The sequence below is a fragment of the Corapipo altera genome, unplaced genomic scaffold, assembly GCF_003945725.1.
Source record: "Corapipo altera isolate COAL_440 unplaced genomic scaffold, ASM394572v1 1b, whole genome shotgun sequence".
Classification (NCBI taxonomy): Eukaryota; Metazoa; Chordata; class Aves; order Passeriformes; family Pipridae; genus Corapipo; species Corapipo altera.
Genome location: NW_020884881.1, coordinates 11,192,946 through 11,220,748, shown reverse-complemented (window position 1 = coordinate 11,220,748; position 27,803 = coordinate 11,192,946). Strand labels below are relative to the sequence as shown.

The 27,803-nt window shown below is 35.5% G+C and overlaps 1 protein-coding gene across 4 annotated transcripts in view; it reads right to left on the bottom strand.

Moving 5' to 3' along the window:
• The window catches only part of PHTF2 (putative homeodomain transcription factor 2), a 65,025-nt gene that overhangs the window by 9,866 nt on the left and 27,356 nt on the right, over positions 1-27,803 (bottom strand). For 3 of the 4 annotated variants that reach the window (XM_027639948.1, XM_027639947.1, XM_027639949.1), the window contains 10 exons: positions 25,017-25,086; positions 23,037-23,195; positions 18,140-18,305; positions 17,288-17,452; positions 11,635-11,836; positions 10,197-10,355; positions 7,003-7,221; positions 4,499-4,627; positions 3,042-3,314; positions 1,759-1,890 (listed from right to left, as the gene is read on the bottom strand). In XM_027639948.1, coding sequence (XP_027495749.1) covers positions 1,759-1,890; positions 3,042-3,314; positions 4,499-4,627; positions 7,003-7,221; positions 10,197-10,355; positions 11,635-11,836; positions 17,288-17,452; positions 18,140-18,305; positions 23,037-23,195; positions 25,017-25,086 — 1,674 coding nt within the window. The remainder of the gene's footprint in view (positions 1-1,758; positions 1,891-3,041; positions 3,315-4,498; positions 4,628-7,002; positions 7,222-10,196; positions 10,356-11,634; positions 11,837-17,287; positions 17,453-18,139; positions 18,306-23,036; positions 23,196-25,016; positions 25,087-27,803) is intronic. The other variant, XM_027639950.1, reaches the window with a different exon arrangement.

Below are 27,803 nucleotides of genomic sequence, written 5' to 3'. Positions count from 1 at the left end.
AACTTTTATTTAGGCAGCATTCCCCGACATAAATTTGACACAGTACTGGGCTTCAATCCAGAGTGTCAAATCAGTGCTAACAAAAGGTTTCTGGACACCAGATCACAACAGGATATCAAGATATGACTTCATATGGTTGGTATTTTTCACCACTTGCCTCTTTTTGACATACAAGAGTTGTTTGTACCCACTGAGTTTTTTTTCTTTTTTTTTCTAGTTAAAGAATTAGACATCCAGTGCTGCACTGAAACCTGCACAAGTTATCACATACATTTATTTCTCAACTTTATTCTCCAGACATGCCACTGTATAAAAGTGAGAAGAATGGGAAGTGTATACATGCAAGGTACAACCTTGGAACTTGGAGAAAAAGATAGGAAGTTTAACTATTGAAAAAAATTGAAGTGCAAATTCCTAGTGCAGGGATGCACACAGTACTTCTGTAGTGAGCTGGAGTGTTTGGCCTGCACAAGACTTGAAATATGTCTACACTCCTGCTCACATCTTCACAGGTGGACACATGTACAGGAAGGGTAATATGCAGGTGTGTTTTGGACAAATGCTCTGTCAGTATGTGCCAGCAGTACCACTGCAAGAAGACAGCCCTGCTCCTTAGCTGCTTGTCTCCATTCCTTGCACTGTGCTGGCACAGGCATTACAGAGCTGCCCAGTGAGCCAAGTAAAGTAACAGATGGAGGTCAAAATTACTGTTCTTGACTGGTTATTTCTCAGTTGGATCAGTTCCCTATGCACCTGCCTCTGACCACTGACTGTTTTTTTGTTAGCCACACTATTATACAAATGTTCCTGGTGTCATAAGAAAAAGTGGAATATGTAGATGTGGTTGTGAGGAAAGAAGGCAAGACATTCTCTCCCCAACAATGCTACCATACTCATCAAAACTACATTCTATTATCCAAGTGATGTTATCCTCCTTTCACCCCAACCAGCAAAACACTACAGACTACAAAGAAAAAGATATGTGTCTCAAATGTAAAGTTTAAAGAACATCTCTTTTTTACAACATCTCTAACAGACAGTTCCATAACTCAAGGGGGTGATGTAAATTAATCACCTCAATTCCTCTTAAAATGATGCATCTTTCAAATTTAAGATTTTATTTTGCAATAAAAATTTTGCTTGCTTATAATTCCCCTTTCCACAGTCTCCAGTCTCCACACTCCTTAATGTTTTCATAAACCTTTTCCTACTTCTAAAAACTACTGATAGCAGATTTCAGGGATCAAAATGTCTTACGAATAATACATGGGCATAATTTGTAGCTTCACCTGGCGCACATACACTCACAGCACAAATATATATAAAAATGGTCTTGCTTTACAGATTAATAAAGATTAATAACACAATAAAGTGAGGCCCTTACAATAAGATATTGTCGATATTATACTACAAGTGTTCAGTTTTCACCCAACATACTCAGCCCAGAGACTTTTCTGCTAGCAGTACTAAGACAAGACTCCAACTCTGAATACATTCAGACTTTATTCCAAGGTGAAGATCAGACATTTACTTTCTCACAATCTGCAGACACTGCTGGTGCAGGGTCACTAAAATGAAGCATATATGGGAGACATGCACCAATAGTAAGTGCACAGGAGATATATATACTCAGACTAGAATACCAATCTTCCATTATTAGTATAGGAGATATTTTATGTTAAAGCATAAATACACGTTGTTTTAAAATTTTTAAAATGTATTAAAATTTTATTAAAGCAAAAATATACATTATTTTACCTTTAGATAGGACCTGAGAGAAAGCCACATTTTTATATTCTGTACTTTCTTCAAACGGAAGTGAGGAACCTCCGATTTTCTTGCCCTTCTGGCAGATGTTAGATGACCAAAAAGTTTGGCAAAGAGTAGCCTCTGCAGAGAAGAAAAAAAAAATTAACTGTTAATTGATTTTCAGGGGTATTAAAAAAAAACAAATGGAGAAAAGGCTTCGCATAATATGTCAAACTAATGTACAGTGTACCAGTGTAAATTAAAATATGTTAATATAAAGCAGAAATAAGTGCAGTATATTATTAAAACGAGGAAATACACTAAACCTTTTAAAAGTCTCCATATTCTAATGATAAAATTTAGCTACACTTCGAGTTCCTCTCTTCAAATTTTAGACAACAGAGCCGCTAAGCTTTTAAAATTTTGGCAAAAAAAACTCAAATCTGCCCATTATTTACATTAGCGAGCATCTGTATCACAGGAGTTACTTTCAACAGCAATTATAATTATTAGAAGTAGGTTAATTCTATTTTACTGTATTACATCACATATTTTGACCACAATTTAAGAACAGCAAGTATAAAAAAATTTTCTTTTGCAGACCAATAAGTGTCTATATTCTGCAGCTAATAACGTTGCTCTCTTAAAAGTTTAAATTGCAATAACAAGCAACAGAAGAACAGGTGTATTAGTTCAGACAGAGCTGTCATGATCTCCAGCCACAGAAACAACCTAACAACAAAGCAGGCAGGGCTCTTGGACAGGGTCTGAATGGAACCATTTTGGATGCCCCACCCCTGGAAGTGTTCTCAGCCAGAATGGATAGGGTTTTGAGTAACCTGGTCTAGTGGAAGGTGTCCCTGCCCATGGCAGGGGGGTTGGAACAAGATGGTCTTTAAGGTCCCTTCCAACCCAAACCATTCTATGAATTAAAGGTTTTGAACGAAACGCACTGGTAGAACAAACGGCAAATTTATAGAGTTCTTTTATTGAAGCTCCTTCTGCTTGTGGAAGACTGAGACAAAGTGGGACATGACTAAGCATTGGGTTAATGCATTCAGCCAGTTATCCCTCTGAAATGCTCTCCAGGAAAAAATATGTTTAGGTACAGAGACTTCAGTCCATTGCAACTGAATCATCTAAACTGCAAGCCCACTGAAGTATTTGTCATCACTGATCTATGAATCATAGGGTGCTGAAGAAAACAAGTTTAAAATATCCAAAAAGTCAAAAAATGCAAACATCAAGCTTTGCTTTGCTTCGGATGAAGCCTCTTGGTTTGCTGTTCGTACCTGTTTATACGTCCTCTCTGCTACACATAGCAAGAAAAAGAAAATCCACACTAGAGACACACGGACCACGAAACTTATAATAACCATTGAGAGAACCAGAATGTCTCCATCTGATCCAAATGCAGTCATGCAGAGTTCAGCAGCAGAATGTGTAGCTAGTTGTTCTAAGTCTTTAGCTTGGGAAAGTCGAAAGACAAAGGGCGTTAATCCCAAGATTAAAGATATGACATTTCCAAAAATCTGATAACCAATTCCTGGTATATAGCTGTTCACCTAAAACCAAAAGAAAACAAGGCATATTTTTAAGTTTGGAATGAATTTGGTACTAATTCAATAAATAAAATATTAATGTTTCTGTCTTATCACAAAGAACACTTTATAATCTGATAAGTTATATGAAAACTTCAACCAAGCATCTTCATACTTTACTGTTAAAAAAAAGGAAGTCCTCTAAGAGCACTTACTGTACAGGAACCAGGACAAACAATTTAAAAACCCAACAACATAACATTGTAAATAAAATCTGGTGCATGTTCCTGTACTGAAAATTCATTGAACACTGAATTAGCAAAGTGCACCAATAAGACTGTCCTGCTTAGATCCTGTATGTTGCTCCTACTTGTGTTCTGGTTTTAAGTTGTAAGCTTTTTAATGGAATCAAAATGTTTACAGTGCAGACATGACTGGGGTTCTGCTGTGCTGGCTATGGCTTTGCTAAGTTTACTTCTGCTGTGGATTGTCCCCAAACCTGTGAAGTTTATGAGTCAGGTAGAGATCAGAACTAGGTTTGTGAATACATTGCTTTTTAACAAGTTTGGGATGCTAAGTATCAACTTGCCAGAACTAGGCAGAGTTAAGCTCTGCAAGAATTTTATGTCCAACCCTACAAAATATGGTCTATATTGAATAAGAGCATGACATCAATTTAAAGCTTGTCCAACTGTTTTCTGAAAAGGAGTACTAGGAAAAAGAGGGAGGACTAGTGAGATATCCCACTGATCCTCTTAGATGTTTGCTTCTTAAAGAGGAAAGCTTTTTTTTCCAATCCTAACTTTAGCATCCAAATACTCAGATCTGTTTATTCCTAACCCAACACATCAACTGATCATCAGAATCAAGGAGATGAATACAAATATTCACAGCATTGCTTTGTAACAATAAGAAAGGGTGGCTGTGTTAGCAAGTACCTAACAATGCAAAGAATTACCCAACACTCTGGTAATTCTTTTATCTGCTAATTACAAGTAAATCAGTGATATAAGACATAGAACGATAATGAGAATAACAGATACTTTACAACAAAAACCCAAACAAACAAATAAAAAAACCCACAACCAAGCAGAGCAAAGCAAACCAAAACAACAACAAAAAAAGAGAAAACACCAACCATAAGCTTATTTTTGGTAGCGCTTAGACATCTAAATACAATATTTGCATAAAGTTAAACAAATACTCACCCTGTTCATTATCATACCACTGATTTCAAGTACAGACATATCTGCTTTCTTGCAGTCATTACCCTCCCATACAATTGCACTTATTTTTTCTAGCCCTGGATTCAAAGTGTGGATCCAAGGTAAATGACTCTGGGAAAGATAAGGAAAATATTCCATCAGAGTGAAAAATCTATTGTCATGTCAATACACCTTCGTCAGCAACACACTGACAAAAAAACATGCTTTAGACTGTCAAATATTGCTATATAGCATTTCTTCCCACTATATATTAACATCATTCCTCAAAATCATCCACTTCTTTTCCAAGAAACAGTTGTGAGTACAGGGGTCTCTCCTCCAAACTCTATTTTCTAACAGTGATGAGTTACTGTGATTTAAGGATTTATTGGCTTTTTTTCATTCAAAAATATCAAAGAAGAGAGAAATATGAAAACAAGGATCTACTTATAAGTCATCCTTAATTCTGCCATGTTTAATGGATTTTTAAATTATTATTATTCTTCCCCTAACATTCTGCAAAGTATTCTTCTCAGGTTGAGCCCAAGGAAAACATTTTTTTTTCTATTTGCTCTTATTAATATTTGTGTACTTTACAATCCTTGTTAGGAATAAAGACCCCCCATATGCAAACTATATTTGGGAAGACTCAGAGCTCTCAGACTCAGAGGTAGGTGTCTAATCAATACACGCTGCTCCAAGAGCCAAGCAATCCCAGGCCAACCTACTGAATGCACTTATTGCTGAGGGACCTTTTTTTCTAACCACAGAACAAGTGAAAATTGAAGGATATGAGAAATGTTGAGGTGACAAGTTCTGCTGAGGCCATTTCTTGACTCTCCTCAGCCCTGTCTCACTTCTATCCCATTCAGGTGATTAAAATTGCTCTCAGCTTTAGTCACCTGGCACTATGTGCATCACACACTACTGAAAGTGGTGGTGCTGGCTGGGAAAAGGGCATGATATTATTTTTTAATTTTAACTTATCACTGATTAAAAGTAAACCTTTATTTTATTTTTATTTTATTGCTTGCTTTATCAGTGTTTATCTGAAATCTTTGTATTCTGCTAAGTGCTCGATTATCTCCCCTTTTATTTCCATTGGATGAAATAAAATTTTTTATATTATTTAAACAATGCAAATATTTTTTGCAGGACTTTCTTAGCCACAGATTCCCAAGGTCTTCCTCTAGAGGGAGTATCAACACCAGGAGCTGAATCTCAAAAATTCAAAATCTGCAATCAAACAGAAAAACCTTCAACCGCAGAAAACCCAAGTCAATATACACGCTGCAATTCAACTCAGTATTTCAAGGCTTACACTTTTGTGTTTTATGCAATGCAAGCAAGAAGAACTAAAAATAAATCAAAAAAGCAAAGACTGCATGAAATTCAAACTGTTATCTCTTTTGGTTTTGGGGGATTTTTTTTGTTGGGGGGATGGAGGGAAGGCTTGGCTTTGGGGAGCCCAACTTTTTAAAACCAACAAATACATCATTTTCAATTCCGGCTATGAGTGAAGAACCTGTCTTTTGAAATTCTTTTCCTCAGTAGCATTAACATCGTCCCTTGCATGACATTCCTTAGTTCTGATGATGCACTGCCCATATATATGACTTGTTAACCCAGAAGGATATTTCACATTCTCTCCATCTCTTTACTTAAATGGTTTAAATTAGCCATGTAATTAAAGATGAGATGTACTACAAATAAAACTGGCACTGAACGGCACATATGAACAGTTTTCATGAAATGAAGACTAAAACTTGATTGTTAATGATTGAGTATTAATAATGCATTCTGTCCAACATTAGCCTAAGACATATAACAACTGAACTGCTATCCAAACAAACACCAAATTTTCAGAAATTACTGTCTATATGCTGCTACAGAATACCATTAAAGAAGGGAAATTAAATTATTAGCTTTCAGGCAAAAAAAAATAAGTAAATAGAATTAGGTATATATAGTATACATGTGACATCATATAAATACATATATATAACATTAGATACTGTGTATGTCATCTTTCTGTTTGATTTTTCTATATATATATTTATACATAAAAAACCAGAAAGATGTCTGATAAGTGCTTACAAAAAAGTAATTCCACTAGAGAAAAAAAGAGGCGGGGGGAGATCCCATCCAAGACCAAAGCAACAAAAAACAAACAGAGAAAACAAAGAAAAACCTCAAAGAAACAAAACAAAACCCCAAACCAGAAAAAAAACCCACCCAAACATGAACTAGAACTAAGATTCAAACGCTCAAATATTCTATAAGTTTTCGAATTTTTGCATATTGTCATATCCTCTTCATTTGACAAATTAATTACTGAGTAGGAGAAATCAAATTTTCCTTGTTTTAATTCTATCAAATCACTTTGGCTTTGTTACTTTCTGTTATAGAATTCTTTCTCCCAGGCCTCCTGTGACATGTGATAAAATGGAAAATTCTGAACTTGTGTGTAGTGTAAAAAAAAAAAATCAAAATTGGCAGATACCAACCTGATGAAAGGGGTCATCTCTGTATTCTTTCTTCACACATGGATTCACTTGAGGGCTTTCCACATCTGTCTCACTGGTACAGGAGGAGTGACACTCTGCACAGTGCAACAGGTCCTCCCACAGCACATCTTCGGTTTCCGACTCCGGCCTCGCACTCTCAGAATCCTGCCTGGAGCTTGAACACCGAGAACTGCAGCTTGTACCAGATTTAGGTGTATCCTGAAACTGAAATTTGCATTGGAATTAACGCAGCATTTTTATTCTACACCGTTTCTTGGCAGAACAGTTATAAAGTTCAAATTAGTTAACCTGTGTTTGTCTGGGTTTTTTATGTTCCAATCCAACATCTTTCTCACCAGAAAGATTTAGATGTTTATTGAAGATGTGTCTAAGAGGTTGCACATTTTAAGACACTGTACAAAAAAACAACAATCCATGACTCCTGCTTTGTTGAGGAGAGGATCACACAAAGAAGAATCGAATCATACTAACTATTAAAAGGAAATAACAACTTTACAGATTTTTAGAACTCATTAGTTTAGAATTTAACAGCAACTATCAAGTTTCCAGCTATGTCTCAAACTTCTGAAGAATTGACTCTCAAAGTCTCCTAAAATCACATTGTTACTACTTACATATCTTCTCAGAGTGAGTTTGTTTGCAGACAGTAATGCATCAGGTAGAGAGGAAAGGGTACACATAGCTAATGCCAGTTATGTGCATAGTCTGCATAGTCATACAAAATTTTAATTATTTTAAATAATCTGCACTTGAGAAACAAGTATGCCTTATTAAACTCAAAGTTTACCCAGATGTTAGATAAAGAAAGAAAAATATTAAGTATGGGACATTCAAATCTCCCAGTGCATACACATGAAATAATCTATAGTTGTCTTCAGGACAAGAATAGGGAGTTTTTAACTACTTTCCATAATAAGCAGAATCCATTTCCTACAACACAGAGATGAAGTATTAAAAGCAATACCAGCCTACTCATTACCATCCTCTGGTAATTTCCATTCCCTCTTAACACAAAATTTACTTCTTTCTACTAATTTTTCTTGAGAACATACACAATTTTTTACACTGAAAAAAAAAACTAAGCAATGTTTCGACAGACATACTAACTTATTATCATAGAATCATAGAATCAGCTGGGTTGGAAAGGACCTCCAAGATCATCAAGTCCAACCCTTGATCCACTACCACTGCAGTTGCTAGACCATGGCACTAAGTGCCACATCCAGTCTCTTTTTAAAAACCTCCAGGGACAGAGAATACTTCCCTGAGCAGCCCATTCCAATGTCTGATTACCCTCTCTGTAAAGAAATTCTTTCTAATATCTAACCTACATCTCCCCTGGCACAACTTATGATTCGTAATGCATTACTATCTAAAGAAATGGTCTTCAATCTCTCTGAAAACTATGTATTTTATGTAAAAAATTTTGTAAATAAATATTTAGAAAAATTTGGTCTGAACTCTCTCATTTTACAAAGTGAGGGATAACATCAATGCAGAAGAAGTCTGAACTACTTTTTTCTTAAAGATTAAAAATTAAGTATTTATAGAAAGTAGTCACTACTGGATACCACTGAGGGCTGAAGTTAATAAAGTAAGAACATTAAAAAGACCTTGTTCAAACAACAATTAAGTTGACAAGTAAACATGAAGGTAAAAGAAAATGCAGGACAGAATCTGAGAGTATATCCACTGACTTCACTAATTTATTTTTTTTTTAATACAAAGAAAGCTTTCACTGAATCTAAAACTATTGTTTCATTTCCTTTGTAATTGTGTGGGGGAGGCGAGTTGGGAACAACAAAGAAAGGCTTCCTCTTTCATGGCATCAGTCAGATCAGTAAATGGGGAACAGGGTGAAAAAGTACTGCCAGACCTACACATGGAGCGAATTTTGTCTCTTTGGTTTCTGAAGGTATCTGCACAGTCTTCCCTACCTCTGAAGTACTCTATGCAAGAGAAAATATATTTAAGCTAAGAAAAGAAAAAATCAACTGTAACAGTGTCTTTCTGCTTCCTCTTGTCAAGCACTACAGCTGCACAAGGATACAGTCAAGAGACATCTTCTGTAATATGAAACAAACAGTTCCAAGTATCAACCTGCTCAATTATCCTAAACCACACATGCAAAAGGCATTAAACACTCAAATCAATAAGCCTTCTGGATCTTTTTAACCAAAGTCTGTGAGAAATAAGTGAAAGAAGATAAGATCATTTAGTAAAGTTTCCTATGCAAAGCATCAAGGCTTTGCAGTTGTGATCAGAGAAAGTAATATCTGAACCCTTCCAAGGAGATATTTCTTATATCAAGTAGAGAGCCTGCTCATGAGGCTCTGCCTATCAAACCCACCTGGCAGTAGACTTTTGTCAGAGCTGATTTTATTCTTTACACTCTTTGGTCACAGTCTTAGTGAAAAAACAGCAATACAGCCTTTAAAGTGTTCTGTATATCTGTTAAGTTGCATACCATTAGCAAAAAAGAGCATAATTTTTTAAATAAATAAATAAACAAATAAAACCACAATAGGATATCCCTTTCTCTTTCAATGTCTGAGTCCTTACAGTTAAGGACTCTGCTAATATGGAATCTATTAACTCCCCTCTTCATGATGGCATGAAGTCTCTTGAAATTTCTGAATCTTTATGCATTAACAATTTCGTTAAGACTTCATGACAATATTTTAAATTGTTTCAACAAACATGAGCGAATGAAAACTCAGAGTAAATCAGACTTCTCCACAAGAAAGCCAGTGAATCCAAAATACAAACTAAATGGAAAGAAACAGGAGCAGCAGCATGATGAAAATTTGTATATTGTCAATTACTACTGTTTCTGTAACAAAGCAAATTTCTAGAGGAGATAACCAGTGTCAAGAGACAGTAACAGAGTTGCCATAACCTGAGGCAAGATGTACAGAACATATTTTAGGCTCCTTATAACAAATTGGAAAATAGGATGAAGCTCAAACAAACTAAATTAAAACCTCTTAATTTCAAAACACTGTCATTAAACAAAAACAAAAAAATCTGTCCCCCATCAACGTGACTTCCATATAACAGACTACTAAAATCCAGTACAGGAGAAAAAAAAGTTTGAGGAAAACATATTTATTCACTAAGAAGTCAAGAAGTTTTAACAATTTACAGACAAGAAGCATTAGAAATGAACATACCTCCAGAGGATAATGTTTCTTGTAATGGTGAGATTTCCTGTTTCGAAGCGTACAATCACTAGAAGTGCGTTCCACATTGCGACGTAAAGAATATCCAGTTTCAGGCCCTTCCTCACTGGAAACTTCATCTGATAAGTTTGTCACAATCCTGTGAGTATCCTGGTGCAAGAAACACAATACTAGTAAGACTTACAGTCATACAGACTAAGCCTTGTTCTCAACTACTGAAATCAAACTTCTTTCTACACCTTTAGTATCTCAGCTCAGTTAAACCAGATATTAACGTATTTTCAAGTGTCAAAATTAATTGGTACCATTAGCATTATGAAACAGAAATTGTAACATCAAAATAAACATTTTTCAAATGAAGGGCTAGTTTATATTATACCCAAGAAAAATTCCAACATTCTTATTTTAGATGTGTTTTTTTCTCAATTGAACCTAGCAAGAAAGGCTTAGAGGAAATGTATTTACATTGGGGAAAAAAATTATAACAAACAAACAAAACCCAAAAAACCCCATACCAAAAAAACCCTAACAAAACTGTGATAGCAGACACTCTAACACAGAATTATCAACACACACAGTACAAAACTAACATTTACCTCTTCTCCCAAGGATAAGGTGCTACAGATTGCATCCTGAGATCACATATTTATTTCACTTCTCATTTCCCTGATTTTAAACTAAAGTTAAAGTAGCCCTTAGTAACAGAAAGTAACAGAAAGAAAAAGGGCAGCAAAAAGATCAACTGTGAAAAGTTTTTTTGTATATTCTCATTTGTTATGAGATCACCAGAAAGGACCTTGTAGAGTTTCCTTCAGAGTCTTCCTGTCATCAATGAAACACAAAAAGGACAAAAATAGCAAAGTTGCTCTCTGTGAATACAACAAACCCTTCCTCCCCCTGCAACATCATTCTCTCTTCCATGACAAACTCCATTTTCCGAGATGCTTCAAGGGCAGGACATTTCCCCTTTTTGACAGCTGAGTTGCAGACAGAAATAGGGACAGGCAGAACAGTCTGGGATGTCTTCTCTACTGTGTTTTGCACTGACACTGAAATGTTTTGATTTTCTTCAGAGGAAGAGATGAGAAGAAAGGACCCTATTCTAGTCTCTGCCAATTTCTCTTTAATGTGGGTCTTCTCACAAAGCAAGTTCAGCATAGAAACATCTCATCCATTCTATCAAAGAAATTTAAAACTGTTTAAAAATCCTTTTTCTTAAAAGTCCTTGATTTGATGAATTTTGTGAAGAATGTAAAATGCTTGGAACTGATAAGACAACTGAACCTTGCTATCACTGCTGAGAAAGCACCTCCTGCAGAGGAACAAAGTGAAGTTTTTGCTCTGAGATGAACCTTCATCACTTTCATTCTGACTTCATCATCATTTGACAAATTAATAATCTTCCTTCGAAAGCAACAAGCACACTTACTTTGTGATGACTGTGATTGCCGAAGACCTCTCTCGCTGTCGAAGTGCTCCACCCTGTCTCTTCTGGCCTGATCACTTCACAGCGACGCTCGTGGGCCTGCACACATTCTTCATTGCCTTTACCTGTCTTTTTCCCATCAAGGGACACGTAGCCATTATCAGTCTCTGTGGATTTATCTATTGAGTTTTTTGCTTTCTTAGACCTATAGTTAAAACAAATACATGTATTAAATTAATTATTCTCTCAATTATTTCCCAGTCTAAGTCCTGTTTATTACTCTCAGATCCTGTTCTACTACTAAGATGACCACAAACAAACAACGTTAACATTTGATGCAGTATTTGTAACTATTTAATCTTCTAAATAATACTCATTATTTTGTAACAATTTTAGGAAAGTATAAACTGTCAGAGTGTGTGAATGAAATGTCCACCATTATCTACTGAAAGAAGAGAAAAGGAAATATATTTTTTAAAACTAAAACTTTCACAGCAACTTCGGCAATAGAAGAACCACAAACCTCTATTCCATCTTAACGAGAAAAGAGGTATGATAGAAGTTGCTTTAAGAATTATTAATTCAAAGCAAGCATGCGATTTCCTGAAGCTGCAAACATGCCTTTTATTACTCTATACACAGACATTTTTTGTTGTTTTAAATATACTTTGCTTATTGACAACTCTGCTAAACAGAAGGGGATTTACCTTTTTCTGTATTATCCTGTAACACCTCAGTCACATCTTTAAATATATCTTACAAACACAATAATTAAACCTTTTTTCAAAGCATAAAATCTTAAGACTACTTATAATGGTGAAAAGTCTTCCATAACATCCTCTAGAACCAAGGCCCTTTACTAGTCAATAGATGTAGCAGCAAGACTAACGTAAGAAAAAGGCTTTCTCAAAGCAAACATTTGGATGATTACACTTTCAAACTAGAAAGTGCAGTGGATGAAGGAATGAAAAGGAATAACAGCTTGCTACCTACTTTTAGTCTTCGATTAAGTTTCTGTATTCTTAAAATAAATTAGATTTTCCTTGTTAGATTCTCAGAATGCTTGGTGGGGAAGCAGGGGGGAGAGAGGAAGAGGAGAGTGTTATAAATAAAGCTTCCAGAATTTTTTATTTTTATTACAAGCGGAACACTGGGCATAGATCATAGAACTACCAAGAATCTTTCCAGTTGATCTTGTGCTCCTATGAGGGAATATGTATTGCCTTTCTCTTTAAGGACTGAGGCATTCTGTGAGGGCTTGGATTACACAGTAGAAGATTAAATTCCTCTTTAGTATGTACATCAAACAAATTGGGAGAATTTGGATAGTCGCCTCACATTCCTTCCAAGATAAGGTATCCTACACATAAAGGGGAGTCCTGAACACAAAAATTCATTAGGAAGAGCTGGATAAAATGGAAAAGAAACCAAAAAGGACCAATTCTGTTGTTGGAATGCAGACAAAATAATGAAAAGAAGGGACAATGTTACCACGGCATTTCATCTTCCTTTCCCATCTTTAATCTCGTTTCCTCACCCCTGACTAGAAAAAATCTAACATTTTTATTTCTTTTAAAGCAAAGGAACTGCTGCTCCACTTCTCTTATGTGAAGCTATGGAACTCACCTAGTATTCTCTGACCTACTCCCAGAATTCTTGGCCAACTTAATTTCTAAAAGAATACAAAACCATCAGAAACACTTTCTGCAGCTACTATATATTTGCATGGATTAAGTTTTATTATAAGCTTACAAAAGTAAAGAGCCAGCACATGCTTTAGCATGTGTGGTGTGCTGGAGATCAGTCAGTGAGCCTCCTGTTTGCAGACTGTCAATGTGAGAGCTCACATAAGGAGCTTGAATTTTCTAGGTCCATTAAGATAATCTAAAACATTACTGAGGCTTTGGACAAAAAGGTCAAGCTATCACCAGTAAACACATTAGAACTTTATTTCTGTGCCATTCCTTAATGCCACTGTTTAGCCAAGTTAACAAAGATAAGACAACTGAAGATAGGGAAAGCTCCAGTTATTATTGAATGGAAAACTTTGCTTTTCCATGTTTGGAATAAAGCAAGTACTGTCCTTTAAGTGGCAACCCACTGTAAAAGTTTCAATAAGGTCAGTTGTGAGTACCAAGGAAGTAGCACTAATATTAAATTATCTGCAATAAGGAGGAATCCAGAGCAGCAAACTTGTAATTCATTAAATATACTTCCAGCACTATTTAAAAATTTCTTTTTAACAGTGCAAAAGCAAACACAGTTCACATCACATGCACACACACATGCAGACACACTTCCTCCACAACAGGAGCGGATTAACAAGACTATTCCAAGTTTGACTTGAGAAGTTTTTATACATTTTATAAAAAACTTTAAAGCTACTAGGAAGAAGTAGCCTCAAACAGTTGAATAAGAACAGATAAAAGAAAGAACTTAGACATGTATGAACAGTTTGTTCAGACGGGATTTCACTACTCCAGCAATGTTTAAGTGCTAAAATCACAAGAGGAATACTACCCGTCTGATATCAATTAAGGCTCATTCTGAAAAACAGGTAGCTTGTCTGAAGTCTTTATTTGCTTCTAACATAAAAGCCAGTTATCTTTTGTAAGAATCCCTAAGTTTAAGTGTAAGCCTCAAGCCAGAAAAATATACATTTAGGCTTAAAATTAGACTTTTATGCACTATATTGTGCTAAAAAACAAACAAAAATTTAAAAAAAAAACCACACCAAAAAAAAAAAAGTTTTTCCCTAGCAGACAGAAATGTATAGTTTCCTAGAATTACTATATATACATACATCATCAATCAACTTTTACAGTTTTATGCTAGAACTAAAAGTATTTAGAGCAAGACAGACAATGCCATGAATAAATCCAAGGTCTTAAAAGGTCTGAACATGTGCAACATCTAAGTCAAGAATGACTTTTAGTCTTATTTATGCATTAGCTAGAGAAAATACTAAGGAAGATTTAAATCAAATTTCTGGAAGACTTTAGATTTTCACTGTCAAGTACTCTATTCCAGTGTATTACCATTGGGGTTGGTCACAAAAACTCTCCTCCCTGTTCCCATTGTGAAACTTTTAGAGAATTTATAAGATTTCCACTGGAGTAAGGACACAGAGCAAAGTCCCAAATCAGTATTACCTTCTGAATAAATCACCTGTTTGGATATTGCCTTCTTTTCCAGTGAAACTAATCAGTATTTTCTAAACTGCCACTGTGCTAGATTAAGGCACATAATTATATTTTATCAGTCAGACTGAGTTCTTCCATTCAAAAGGATATTTATTGAATACACAGTTCCAGATTAGCAATGACCTGAGTGTAGGCAAATGATCTAAGTACAGAGGCTCCTGCCCTAAACCAGAGAACATAATTTCTGAGGTTAATTTTGAAATCATGTATTTATAACCTATATTTAAAACTCCAGAAAATGTATGTCAAACCTTAATATATGTGAAAAACTGCTGTAACTAAACACTAATGAGACAGTCTAATGTGCTTATCTAAAGAGCTCCCAGATATGTCTTAGGAAACAGGACAGACATCACTGTGAAGCTACCTTGCACTGAGGTTTCCTAAGACATTCTTTAAGCAACATTACCAAGTGGTCAATGTACTCCACACTGTGCTCTTGCTTCCTCACTCCCAGCCCCACTCTGCCATCCCACACTGCTGACAAAGCTGTTTGCATTACCATGAAAAAAATTACACGAAGAAACTGAACTGCATGGTTGAAAAAGAGGTTATTTTTTCAACAGGACAAGTTCCTCATATGGTTTGTATGGTTCCAGACATACAAACAACTGTGCCTCTGCAACTGAAGAGGTGACAAAGGACTAAGGGCTATTTACAGCATTCTCAGTCACTCTGTGCTCTTTTATCCTTTGAAGATACTGTATATGCTAAGTAGTAATCATGGAGGCTTAACATCTATATATATATACACACTACCCCTCATTAAATGGTTTAAACAAGTCTTTAGAGTAAGTTCCACACAGCCCTTCTCAACTGAAAACCGTCTGAGCCCAATAGGAGGAAAGGTATGGAAAAAATGAATCTTCCAACACTTCTCTTCTTATTGAAGATCAGTATCTTCAATGAATGGAAAACATTTAAAAATTTACAAAGTAATGCATTCAGACCTGAAGAACAGCCATGTGACCTACATGTGACCTACGGTTTATCAAAGCTAGATTAATCTACACAGGAAAAAGTCAAGTTAACTCTCCTCTTGCAATATTTTAAAACATTGTTAAAACTTCTTCAAGGTTTCAAGTAGATATTCCCAGAATATCTTATAAATAACTTATATAACTTATGTAACATAACATAAGTTTTCCCAGTGGTTAAGAGCACATATCACAGGTATGAAAGACATATTAGTGTTGCCATATTTAAGATGCAGCATGCACAACAAAACATCAATGTAATAACTTTGCAGTATCCCTTTTCTCAATTTCACACTACTTCATGGGCATATTTTCACTTTTTAATACATGCTGACACATAGCACTCAAAATACTGCATGTATAGCATATCTTGAACACATACTGCTATAGAATGTTTGGTTTTTTTAAAAAACTTTTTAATTGCCCAGAGCACTACATCAGCAAATTGATCCTTTCCAAGACAGCTCTGGAATCCAACAGGTTTAGGTATTTCTTCTAATCATAACAAAACATATCTTCTACATTTATTTATAAACTAAACACTGTGCCCATTTGAATCCTGAAAGCTTTTCCTTCAGAAAAAGTGTGTGATTTGATGACAGTGACAGAGTTCAATAAGCATTCTTTCCGAGTAATAAGCAGCTAATGTAATAAAGTAAAACTGAAGAGTTGAACTGAGAAACTGAGCTGGTTTGTTCCTGATAGCCCACACAGAGTACTCCTAATTAAATGAAAGTTAATTCTCTACCTCACTCTCGTAAGATCCCACCTGGAGTACTGTGCTAAGCTCTGGGGCCCTCAACGTGAGAAGGACATCAATCTGTTGGAGCAAGTCCAGAGGAGAGACAAGAAGATGATCAGAGGGCTGGAGCACCTGTCCTATGAAGACAGGCTGGGACAGTTGGGTTTGTTCAGCCCAGAGAACAGAAGGTTCTGGGGAGATCTTATAGCACCTTCCAGTCCTAAAGGGGGCTACAAGAGAGCTGGAGAGGGACTTTTTAAAAGGGCATGTAGAGACAGGACAAGTGGTAATGGCTTCAAACTGAAAGAGGGCAGGTTTAGATATAAGGAAAAAATTATTTACTGTGGGGGTGCTGAGGCACTGGAACAGGTTGCCCAGCAAAGCTGTGGATACCCCATTCCTGGAAGTGTGCAAGGCCAGGATGAATGGGGCTTTGAACTTGGTCCAGTGGAAGATGTCCCCGAACATGGCAGGGGGGATAGAACCAGATGATCTTTAAGGTTCCTTCCAACACAAATTATTCTATGATAATTCCATATTTTTTCAAAATTATTGCATCAGCACTTGCAAAAGTCAAGAAACAACAATTAGTACATTTTCAAATACTGAGATGAGTTTGCTATTAAGAGCAAAAAACTAGATCAACAGAAGTTTAATCATTACATCAACGTTTACTTATTTAGAAAAGGGATAGTGCATCTCTAACACATACGTAGCCTTAAATAAATACAAACCCTGATAAAAAGAAAGCAGCATGCCAGATATCTCTGAAGACAGCGCCAATACTGCAAGAGGTGCTTGTACCGTAGCTCTGCACTGTTCCCTCCTGTGTGTTATCTGTGGTACTAGAGCCATCTCCTTCCCTATGTACTTCCAAATGTGCTGCTTTCCTTAATTTCCTTCATCAAAAGAGATTAAAATTGGAAAGTAGCTTTGTAAGTGCAATTTGCTAGTTCTGTAATGTGTTCAGCAGTTTAAGCATGCAAAAACAAGCAAGATTTCAAAAGTATTTTGCTAAAGTTTTATCGTATAAATTTTATAAATTCCATTTAATAAAACTAAACATTGCACATTATCATAACACTTAAACACAAAATAAATTTCACTTCATTATCAGAGGCTTAGACTACAAAATTCACTACTGCAGGGTTTCCCATTTTAATGGGACAACTCACAGTGGCAAACCACAGTCAGTGAAGTGCTTGGAAGAAAGGTTCTGCACTTCAGAGAGCATCACCTTTAATGTATGCTTCCCACAGATCATTGGACAGTATTGCATAGTTATAAAACTAAATTTGCAGTAATATAAAAATTGTCACTCTACCACTATTCAGATAGAAACTGTTTTGAGGCAAAAATTCAGATTCAATGCATTAAAATTCAAATAAAATTATGCATAAATTAGCCAATGCATAAAAGTTAAAGAGCACAGTTAAGCACCCATTTTAAAGTTTCAAATAAAAACAGAGCACTAATTTCTCATCTCTTGCAAAGCAGAGACTGTAACCACCTACATTTTTTTCATGCATGTTCTTTACAGAAGTTTAACAATCCTAAATGATAAAGTACTTTAACACAGACTATACCTTCTTCTTTTACCCCCTGTGCTAGGAGGTGGCTTAGGAGTTCGTGTTGAAACAATCTGACAGTGCACAGTCCCAAGTAGCAACATTAGCCATATCGGCCCAATGACTTCAGTCAGAGGTATATTATGTGGGCTTTGGGCTGTATAGAATAGCACTACAGCAGCAACTGGAAAAGAAGGGAAATGAAGTTGAGTTCAATATTTGAAATGTCTGAAATGGCCAACTCGTTATATGGCTTTTGTTAAAACCAAAACCAGTCAGTTAGCCCTTTACCTGCATTTAAATCACCTCATGTAATTCTGAGAGAGAAATCCTAATTGCTAAAAACCAGCAGCAATAGAAGTTTAAACAGTTGCCTACTGCCCTAATACCCATCTCTAATTTCACACTATATTATAGGTATTGCTCAAAAAATGGGTGGCAGAATGAAGGTGGGGAAAAGCATTTGGAAAGCTATATCTGTCATGAAACAACTTTAAACTACAGTGAAACATTTGCAGGAGAAAACCCCAACAAGCAGCTTAAACAAATGGAATTCTAGATCACCTATAATGACACAGCACAATCCAACAAGTTAAGTGAGACTTGAGACTAGAAACTCTGTATAGTAGAATGTATTTTAAACTCCATATTCCAGTCAAGGGACAAAATTGCCCATCTGGATAGATAGCCACTCGTAAGAGCAACCAAGTATATATTTCACATATACTTGTGTGTATATTTTTTAGCAGTGAGGAAAGATCAGAGACAAAGCATGTAAACTACGAGCTAGTTCAGCTGAAGTCACCAGGACTCTAACTAGCACTTGTGGTTGGAAAAGGAGGAGCTTCCAATTCCATCGCTAACTAATAATTTTGTAACCCTATAACCACTTTCCACATACAGCCAACACCCATCCAGCTATTCTTTCTCCTGTACCCAGAGCCACTCCTGTACCCAGAAACATTTTTACAGGCCCCAGGTCAATCTGAACACATTCACCAGGCGTGGGGCAGGCAGGAGAGGCAACCCCTCTCTTTTTCTGCTTATTCTATGTCCTTGCCACTCTGCCTCTCTGGCTTGGAGTGCTGTGTCTATAAATCAGCTGAGAGAAGCTATCAAAAAAAAAAAGCCCAAACCAAAAAGCACAGAAACTCCAAGACACAATTCAGAAACAGAACTGGGAAACAATTATATGTTCCTACCTTCTGCACGTACCATGAGAACTTGGTTTTGTTCTTGTACTACTAAGAAGTGAAAGTCCCATAACTTAGACCTACTCCTAGCTCAAGAAATACATGGTATAAGTTCAACAGTTTTCACCAATTCTCTACTGAAATTAATTGAAAAAAATGCAGCCAGATGCAAAGCTACGTGCCACATTCAAACACCTAAAATAAATCACATGAAGCCACACCTAACAGCAGACACCTGGACATGATGTTCTCCACTAAAAAGAGATTCAATGTGTTTTTCATTAACTAATCTTTCACAAGGTAACCAGTATTAAAAACATAATGAACATATGAAACAACTGAAATATTTTGATTGTGGAAAAACTATTTCTAATTACTCCTCAGTCTTTTTCCTAAATTAAAGCACAATAGTCTTGTACAGAACACACAGGGTATCTTTTATTATTAGGTGTGGAATAAGTTTTTGCTGCATAAGGTTTCTCAGAAAGACAGTATGCATCTATGAGAAATCCAACTTATTAAAAAATATTAAAAAAAAGTACAGATAGGAAAAGGTACAGATAATGTTGTCTCTTTCTAAATGAGCTTATCTAGGTTCTCACACATACATTAGCTTCATGAGGTAAAAGTGTAAAGAAGTAGCCAATTTTGAATCCTACCATAAAATTAGGATAAACATATTCTTCTGAGAACACAGAGCTCCACAGATCCATATGAAATGATTTGCAGGAGTAGGTCTACACAAAATAATTTTAAACTTCACTACTGCTACTTAATAGACATTTAGCAAAGCAGAGCTGTCTAGAAGAAATCATGTTCCAGAAGACAGGAATCTGTAGACTGGGGACTCCCACCACAACGTTTCACACAGATTTAGGAAAATGTTACCAATCTCCTGATCTTTTCAGTGGAAGGGGAGGGAAATCCAAGAATTTCTTTGTGCCCAGTGTGTAAATATGCTCTCCTTCAGGTTATCCAAGAATTGGTCCTACCAACAGGTAGGTAGGAGTGGCCAGAACAGGATTTCTCACAGCACTTTTACTTATTTCTTTACATATTTATAGTATTTGGACTTCCACTTTCCTAAAACACAGTGGTTTATTTTGTGAAACAAACACAAATGAAATTATATCACACTGAGCAAAAAGCTGTCTCAAAGAAAGCAATCATACATTTCAAAGACCAACAAGCATTTATTTTTAGAGCATTTAAGGCTTTGAAATACTTGTAATAGCAAATTTAAAAAGGCATACATACTTATGTATCTCACCACCACAGTAAACAACCATTACATCACTACTAAAGTTTCTTGCTTCATACTTAAGAAATACATGATAGAGATATACATTGTACTTTCACTCTTGATTTTTAGAATATAAAAACATTTTAAAAGTAAAAATGAAGTAGTATTACATATTAGATAGATAAGGAGTCACAAGAAAAAAGGTTTTACTTCTTCCTTAAGTCACTGGCCTGTTCTGTGACCTTGAACAAAAAACATTTGTCTGTAGTTCTCTTATCACACATTCTGCTAATCACTTTACACTAAAGGAAACCAATGCAAATAAACCTGGAGTTTAAATGTACAGCCAAGGAAAGAGCTTTTTCTACAGACTTACATAAATGCTAGCAAGTATCCTCTTAAACCTAATCAATTTTAAAGCAGTAACGCAGTTCATAAATCTATAGAAAACACTTCATAATTAAAGAAAATAATTTAACTAAACATATATAAACAAAATAAAATCAGACCATTTTACAACAATGTCAGTGAGAATCTGTCATGATGACAGAAAGTCCAAGCTACAATACAAAAATCCAGATTCAGGGTAGAATTATGGCTACTGGAATTTGAAATTTCTTTTCTTACATTTCCATCATAGATTCTTGACGTTTTGGTGCTGCCTTACCAGTCTTGTAAAAATTAGTAACTGAGCACAGTGCTTGGGGGGGTGGGATGGAGTGTGTTTTAAATAGTTTCCAATAAGTAAATCTGTCAATTTAATTTCATTTCCATGTTCTTATAATTTATTTCAAAAACTATCAAAAACTCTACAGCTAATTCAGCACAGTTTAGATATCAAGTATTTAAAATAGTTCATAGAGTGATATGGAATACAACGAATTATTTTATTTGTTAATTCACAACCTCAGAAATATCAGAAGTACTTCATCATGTTATGGGCTAGGGAACTGATGCATTCCAACCATAACTTAGTAAATCACAGATCTCAAGAAATCTGATGGGGTAAAGCGTTAATTATAAGATAGCTCTGTAATTAATGTCCTAAAAACTTGCTTGCACTCAGAATCTGCATTGTCTTACTATTTTGCTACATTTAGAGTCTTATGAAAACTCCACAAATTTTTAAAATAAATTTCCCAATAGGAACATAAAAAATTACTGTTTCTTAGAATAAGACACCTATGACATAGTAACTAACTACAATTTCTGTCTTTTACTACCTATATTACTATAAATGAGATTAAAATTATTAACACTATGACATCTCTTACTGTAGTATAGACAAATGCTAATGTATGCAACAATACTTCTTACGAACCAATTTCAGAAATGAGGATAAGAAGGACTTTTGATAAGAGGCCACATGAATATTTGCCAGTATTTCAGGTCTTGAGGCAATGGCACTATGAAAATAATTTTATGGCTGCTAACATCACCACATGAGGTACGGTCATTTTTTTTTTTAAAGTCCCTATCTTTTTTAATTAAAATTTCCAAATGATATAGTGATTCACAACTGAAAGGACAGATGGCAAAAATTAAAAATGTAATATTGTATCTTAATTGATTTCAGTGGAAAATCTATTAGTCATTTAGCTTCTCAGGGTACTTAAATTGCTCCCAACTTTCATTAACCTTCTGTTCCATTTCTGTTGTACATACTTCTGAAACACTTATTCTTCACCCTTTTAGATACTGACTCACTCCATTACATTTCTTCCTTTCTAGTTTTCTTCTTATATATTACATATATTTAAGAGAATCACAAAGTCAGATTGCTCGAACTCAATACTGAACATCCGAAAAGTTGTGAACTCCATTCTGTTTGTTAACAGTTTCCCAATAGCCCTTCTATAATCTAGGAAACATAAAATTAAGATGCATAGTCTCCCCATTGCAGTAGGAAAACAGCAGAAGCACAGAGGACAGTAAGTCCCTCATTTGCCAGTCATTCAGGAGCACAGCTGAGGTCAGACTGAAGTAAGCTAGAAGGTCACTGCCTCTCATGTAACAAAATAACATGTGGAAGGACAACTGGAAACTGGTCCATCAGATCATCCTACGAGGCTGCACAAGCTGCACACACCTTGGCAGGCTTGGCCTTGCTTATTTCTTGATCAGAGCTCTTGATCTGCACAAGAACCAGACACGCCAAAAATTGAAGGCAAGATACACTCCCTAAGCCAAAGGTTTCTTCAATATTGCTCAGTCCTGAACTAAATTAGATAGGCCTGAAAACCTAAATTATACACAGAGGTGACAAATTAATGTGTGTTAAATGCTGAAGACAGTCTATGAGGAGATCCTTAAATTTTTCATTTTGTCCCTAATATATATGTAAAAGAAATGTTAATGAAGAGACAGAAAATATTGGAATGAACCTTAACAGCATAACATGAACCAAGCAGCATACTGCAGCTTCCATACAATTAAAATAAGGCATTCAGTTGAAGCTGATGCTGTAATCCAACTCTACCTTGGAGAAGGTAAAGAACAAGCAGCCAGAAAAAAATGACCCGTGATGTCACTTGTAGCCACCACCTGAAGAAGAACGGAAAGAAAACAACTCTCACGATTCCTTTGCGGGTCAAAGATGTCCAAGGACTTTCAGGTTTTGCTTTAGCAAAAGCAGATCCTTAAAAAAAAAAAAAAAGAAATTTAGATTTATTTCATTCTTATGGCTAATAAAAAAACTCTAGTTATACAAAAACTCTACTCTAGTAGAGTAGTTAAGATAGTGAAATGGTGGAAGTACGAGATTTATTGTTTAATAATTGCTCCTTTAAGTAATTATCTCCTCCATCCAAAATTGGCATAAATTGTTGGTGCCCTCTTGGCTGCCATTATCAGGAATTTCCAAAAATACCTGTATTTTGGAATGTTTGAATAATAAAGCATTGGCATTTCTTACTACGTCAAAATTATTTTTAAATAAATTACTAAAAATTGTTTTTTCATAGAGGTATCAGAAACTTGTTATTAAACAATAAGAAGTCATATGAAAACTACATGTAAATGCACGCACAGCAGAGCCCTTTCCAACACAGCAAAGGGATCTAAAATATCAACATCTGTAAATGGCTCCAGCCATGTCATTTGGGAAAATGGAATAAGGTTGAGAAGCATTGAAGTAGATCTGTCCAACTGAGGACTAGCCTCAGGAGCAGGGAAGCCACCCAAAGAATATTTTTGTCTCTCCTTCCACACCATTTTTCATCTCTCTCATTCAAATGTCCTTTCTCTCCATTTCTTTTTCTTCCTGCAAATTCCCAGCTAGAAAATGTGTAACATTTACTTAATGGGGATGTGACTTAAATTATGCCAAGTTATTAACTGGAAATGGCAACTACTGCATGCTTCTATGCCATCCCCACCTTGTTTACCAGCAGAACTGGTATTAGTGAGCTCCGTGCTGCCACAGGTAAAACACTGTCAGCACTGAAATTGCTTTAATGCCAACTTAGACACCCATGCAGAGCAGTCATTTAAATGCTATTCACTTACATCATCATACTGAAGTGGTCTACCCCTGTTTCTTAGTTTCTTTAAAGCTCAAATGTTATTTGATTTTGTTTCTTTCTCTCACATTCCCATTTTTAAAAGGTTATATTGTAATACTGCACACCCATAGATGTTAAAAGAGATAATGACAGGAGGGGGAGCCCAAGTAATACCCTTTTGGGGTTTTTCTGGACCCATCATTGGAACCATCAGCTCATCTCAGGCCCATATCCCCACGCCCAGATTAGGACAGAGGCAAAAAAGCAGGTGGAAATCCAAACCATGGAACGAACACCATGACCAGGCCCCTCCCAGGGCTGTCCCAGAAGAGCCATCGACCCCACTGTCCAAGTGTGAAACATTCACAACGAGTCTCTGGGAATAGCTCTCCAAGTCACCTCTCAGAGGAGAAGGAGATGCTGTCTGGGCAGGTGGGACTCACTAAGGGATGCAGGGGAAAAGCAGCTCAGATTGCACAGACTTACTATAGGACAGTTAAGGGATGAAAAATCTTATATTATCTAACCTTCTATTGCTATTTTGTTATTTAAAACAGGCAAGAAACAGTCATGGCCTGTACAATTTCTATTCTGCAGAAACTTCAACGTAACCTTTCCTCTAGATGTCAGAAGGTTTGGAAGAAGTTTGAGTGCCTGGCAATTGGAGATTTCTGAACTAAAAATTTTAAAATGTTTATCCATGATAATGCACAAGTTTTGGTTTTTTTTCAAAATCTAACTCTATACAGCAAAATTTAGATCAAATTCCTAAGCCTTCAGTTTAATCTAGACTTCAATATTTCCTATCCACCCACTTCAGAGAAGGGTTATATAGGGTTGCTGTGTTTTGGTTTGCTTGGGGTTATTTTAAACTTACTAATACACTCTTGTTATAAGACACAGGATGGTTGTTATTTTTATACTGAGAAATGCAGCTTTTTCTAGCTCAGACCTACCTCTTACAAGATCAACATCTATTAGGTCTGGTTTCACATGCCCTGTTTTCTTTGGTTTGTTTCTCAAACCCTGCAAAAGACAAATACTATCAAAACACATTCATGCAGATGACACACATTAAAAAAGACAAAAATATCTATGTGGTCAGTAATTGTATTTAACCTACACTGCTACTGAAAATTCAGACAAATATGTCAACTTCATAGATTTAAAGTACTAGAAATTAAACATTCCAAGGAACAATGCACAATAGATGCCTTTTAAACACTCTACAATCTAAACAAAACCCAACCAATTACTGACCCATGAGGCAGTTTCACAAACACAGCTACACACTGAGAACTCATCCCCCATAGCTTGGCATTATGCAGACAAAGTATGTACACACTTGCAAGAATTAGTAATACATGTCTATTAGGTTTTCAGAACTTTTGGAACAAATTACATTCCTGAATCTCTTTTCTCCTTAGATGTCTAACAAAACTTCACAAAATGCTTACATTGCAACTCCTTAATTCCAAACCTAGACAGCAAATCATGTTGCAATGCTGGAGCCACTAATCAGCAAGCTCTCAGAAATCCAAATTCTAGACAAGTTTTGAATTTTTTCTTCATAGTGAGTATAAATTAGCCAATTAAAAGGAGGGGAAAAAATCCCACACAATAGGAAAGCAGTAGGAAGAAAAGCAAGCTTAATTTGTCTTTTAGAAACAGCATCTTCCATCACTGAAGAGCCAAACTCTCTTGCAAAGCTTTCAAGTTTGCTTTTAATGCTAAAATGTGATGCTGTACACTCAAGTCTCAGAGACAGTTGTGAGTTTATTCTGCTCCCTTTAGATTAGACTCTTGGTCACATTAGCCAATAAGGAAACCACAGAGTACAATTCATGCAGAGTAAAATAAAATATTTCAAAAAATATTTAGGATACAAATGGAAATGTTATGAAAGTAATTTAACTGTTTTCATTCAAAAAGCAGTTACATTCAGTGGCAAACTGTACATTTCTACCACTGCCCTATTTCATCCACATGTAAAAACACTTATTACTTAAATGTAAACATTAAATATAGATGAAAGCATAAAAATGAAATTATTATCAATGAGAGACAGATCAGTGAAATCTGGAAATGTTAATCTTTATACAAACAATATCAAGCGAAATGTTCAACTGAGTGCAGCTCAAAGTATTTCTCACATCAAAATTCAACTGGATTTATTTTCATGCTGAAATAAAGATAAAATTAAAAAATCAAACTGTTTACAATGAGCTAGATATGTAGTCATTACCTGATGTGTCTATTAGAAAAATGGGAGTTTGCTTGAAACAAAACAAAATTAATACACAAAACTGAATCATGGGACGGACAAAAATGCACTCTGAGAATGACCAATACAGAAACCAGTTGTACTGTAGACTTAGGCATTGCAAAGACCTTAGTATGCAAAATTTTTAGAGAACAGCAGTCCCAAAACTGCAGGAACTTTATGCAGAATGAGAAAAGAAGCCCATAATTATAATTGGAAATTATAATCTAGAATCAGCTACAGATTCTTGTGAAATTTTGCATAAGTGAGCCATTCCATTTCATAAAAAGATCTGAAGTTTAAAAAGAAAATGCTGAATGACATAATAATTTTGAAATGTATTAGTGCTTACAGGCCACAAGATCTTTCTTGGAAGTCTAAATAAAGATGTGCCTCTTAGAAGAAATAATCCCCTGGAAAAATACATATAATCCTTGGAAAAATGTACCACTGTGGCTAAAATTATGTTTTCATTTTAAAGAAAGAATTCTGAAAAAAATAAGTCAAGTGTATAACTTGATGCAACTTTCATGGGAAAAGAAATGGTGACTCATTCCTTAAAAATTCCATTAGTCAAACTGCAAATGTTTTCAGTGTCCAAAGACTACACTGAGTTGGTTCTTGTACTTTTTGCCACACACAGTGAAAGAATTCCATTTATGCAGATGCAATTTCTCCACTCTCTCAATGCATCACAAATGTCTGTAATATATATATGGAAAACAGCAGTGTTTCAAACTAAGGTTTTTTTAAAAAATATTCATAGCGTTTCATAATGCTCAGATCTATCCAGTTGGTTCATATAATTTCTATTCAGCACCAAACACATTTCAGTTAAGTAAGAGGAAAAAAAAAGTTTAAATTAAAAATACTTAAACGTAGGTGCTATTATTGTAAAAGTCCTTTTACACAAATTTTAAAATTAGTCTTAATAGACTCTATTATAGTCCTAAATAAATTATCAGTTTATAGTAAGAGAAACAGATTTTCTACTAAAAATAAGAAGTTTTCAGATTTTTAGTAAAGTTAGTTTATAAATTATTATAATATTATATAATATACACATATATTAGATATATTCATAAATATCAAAGTACTGTAGGAGCTTTGAGATTAAAGCACTAATGTGCAATACCTAAACTTGGCCGTGTGCCTCACTGTTATCTGTACTGCACGAAACTCAGTCAATGCAAACTGATACAGACACCATCAGTAGTTTGTTAGTTATTGTACTCCTGAGCCAAATGAGATGGATATAGATTAAGCACAGGGCAATATTTGCAATAATTATTTGAATGATGTGCTATTACACAGCAGTTACAAGAACTCCTGTCATAGCTGTGACTGGCTTTCATGACCATGGGAAGGACCCTTCAGGCACCCTCGGGCTCAGCCACAGGGCTGAAAAACCATTGGGTCTGACTTAATGTGTTTATTTCTGTACAGAAACCAGGGAACTCTGTAGCTCAGGTCAGTAACA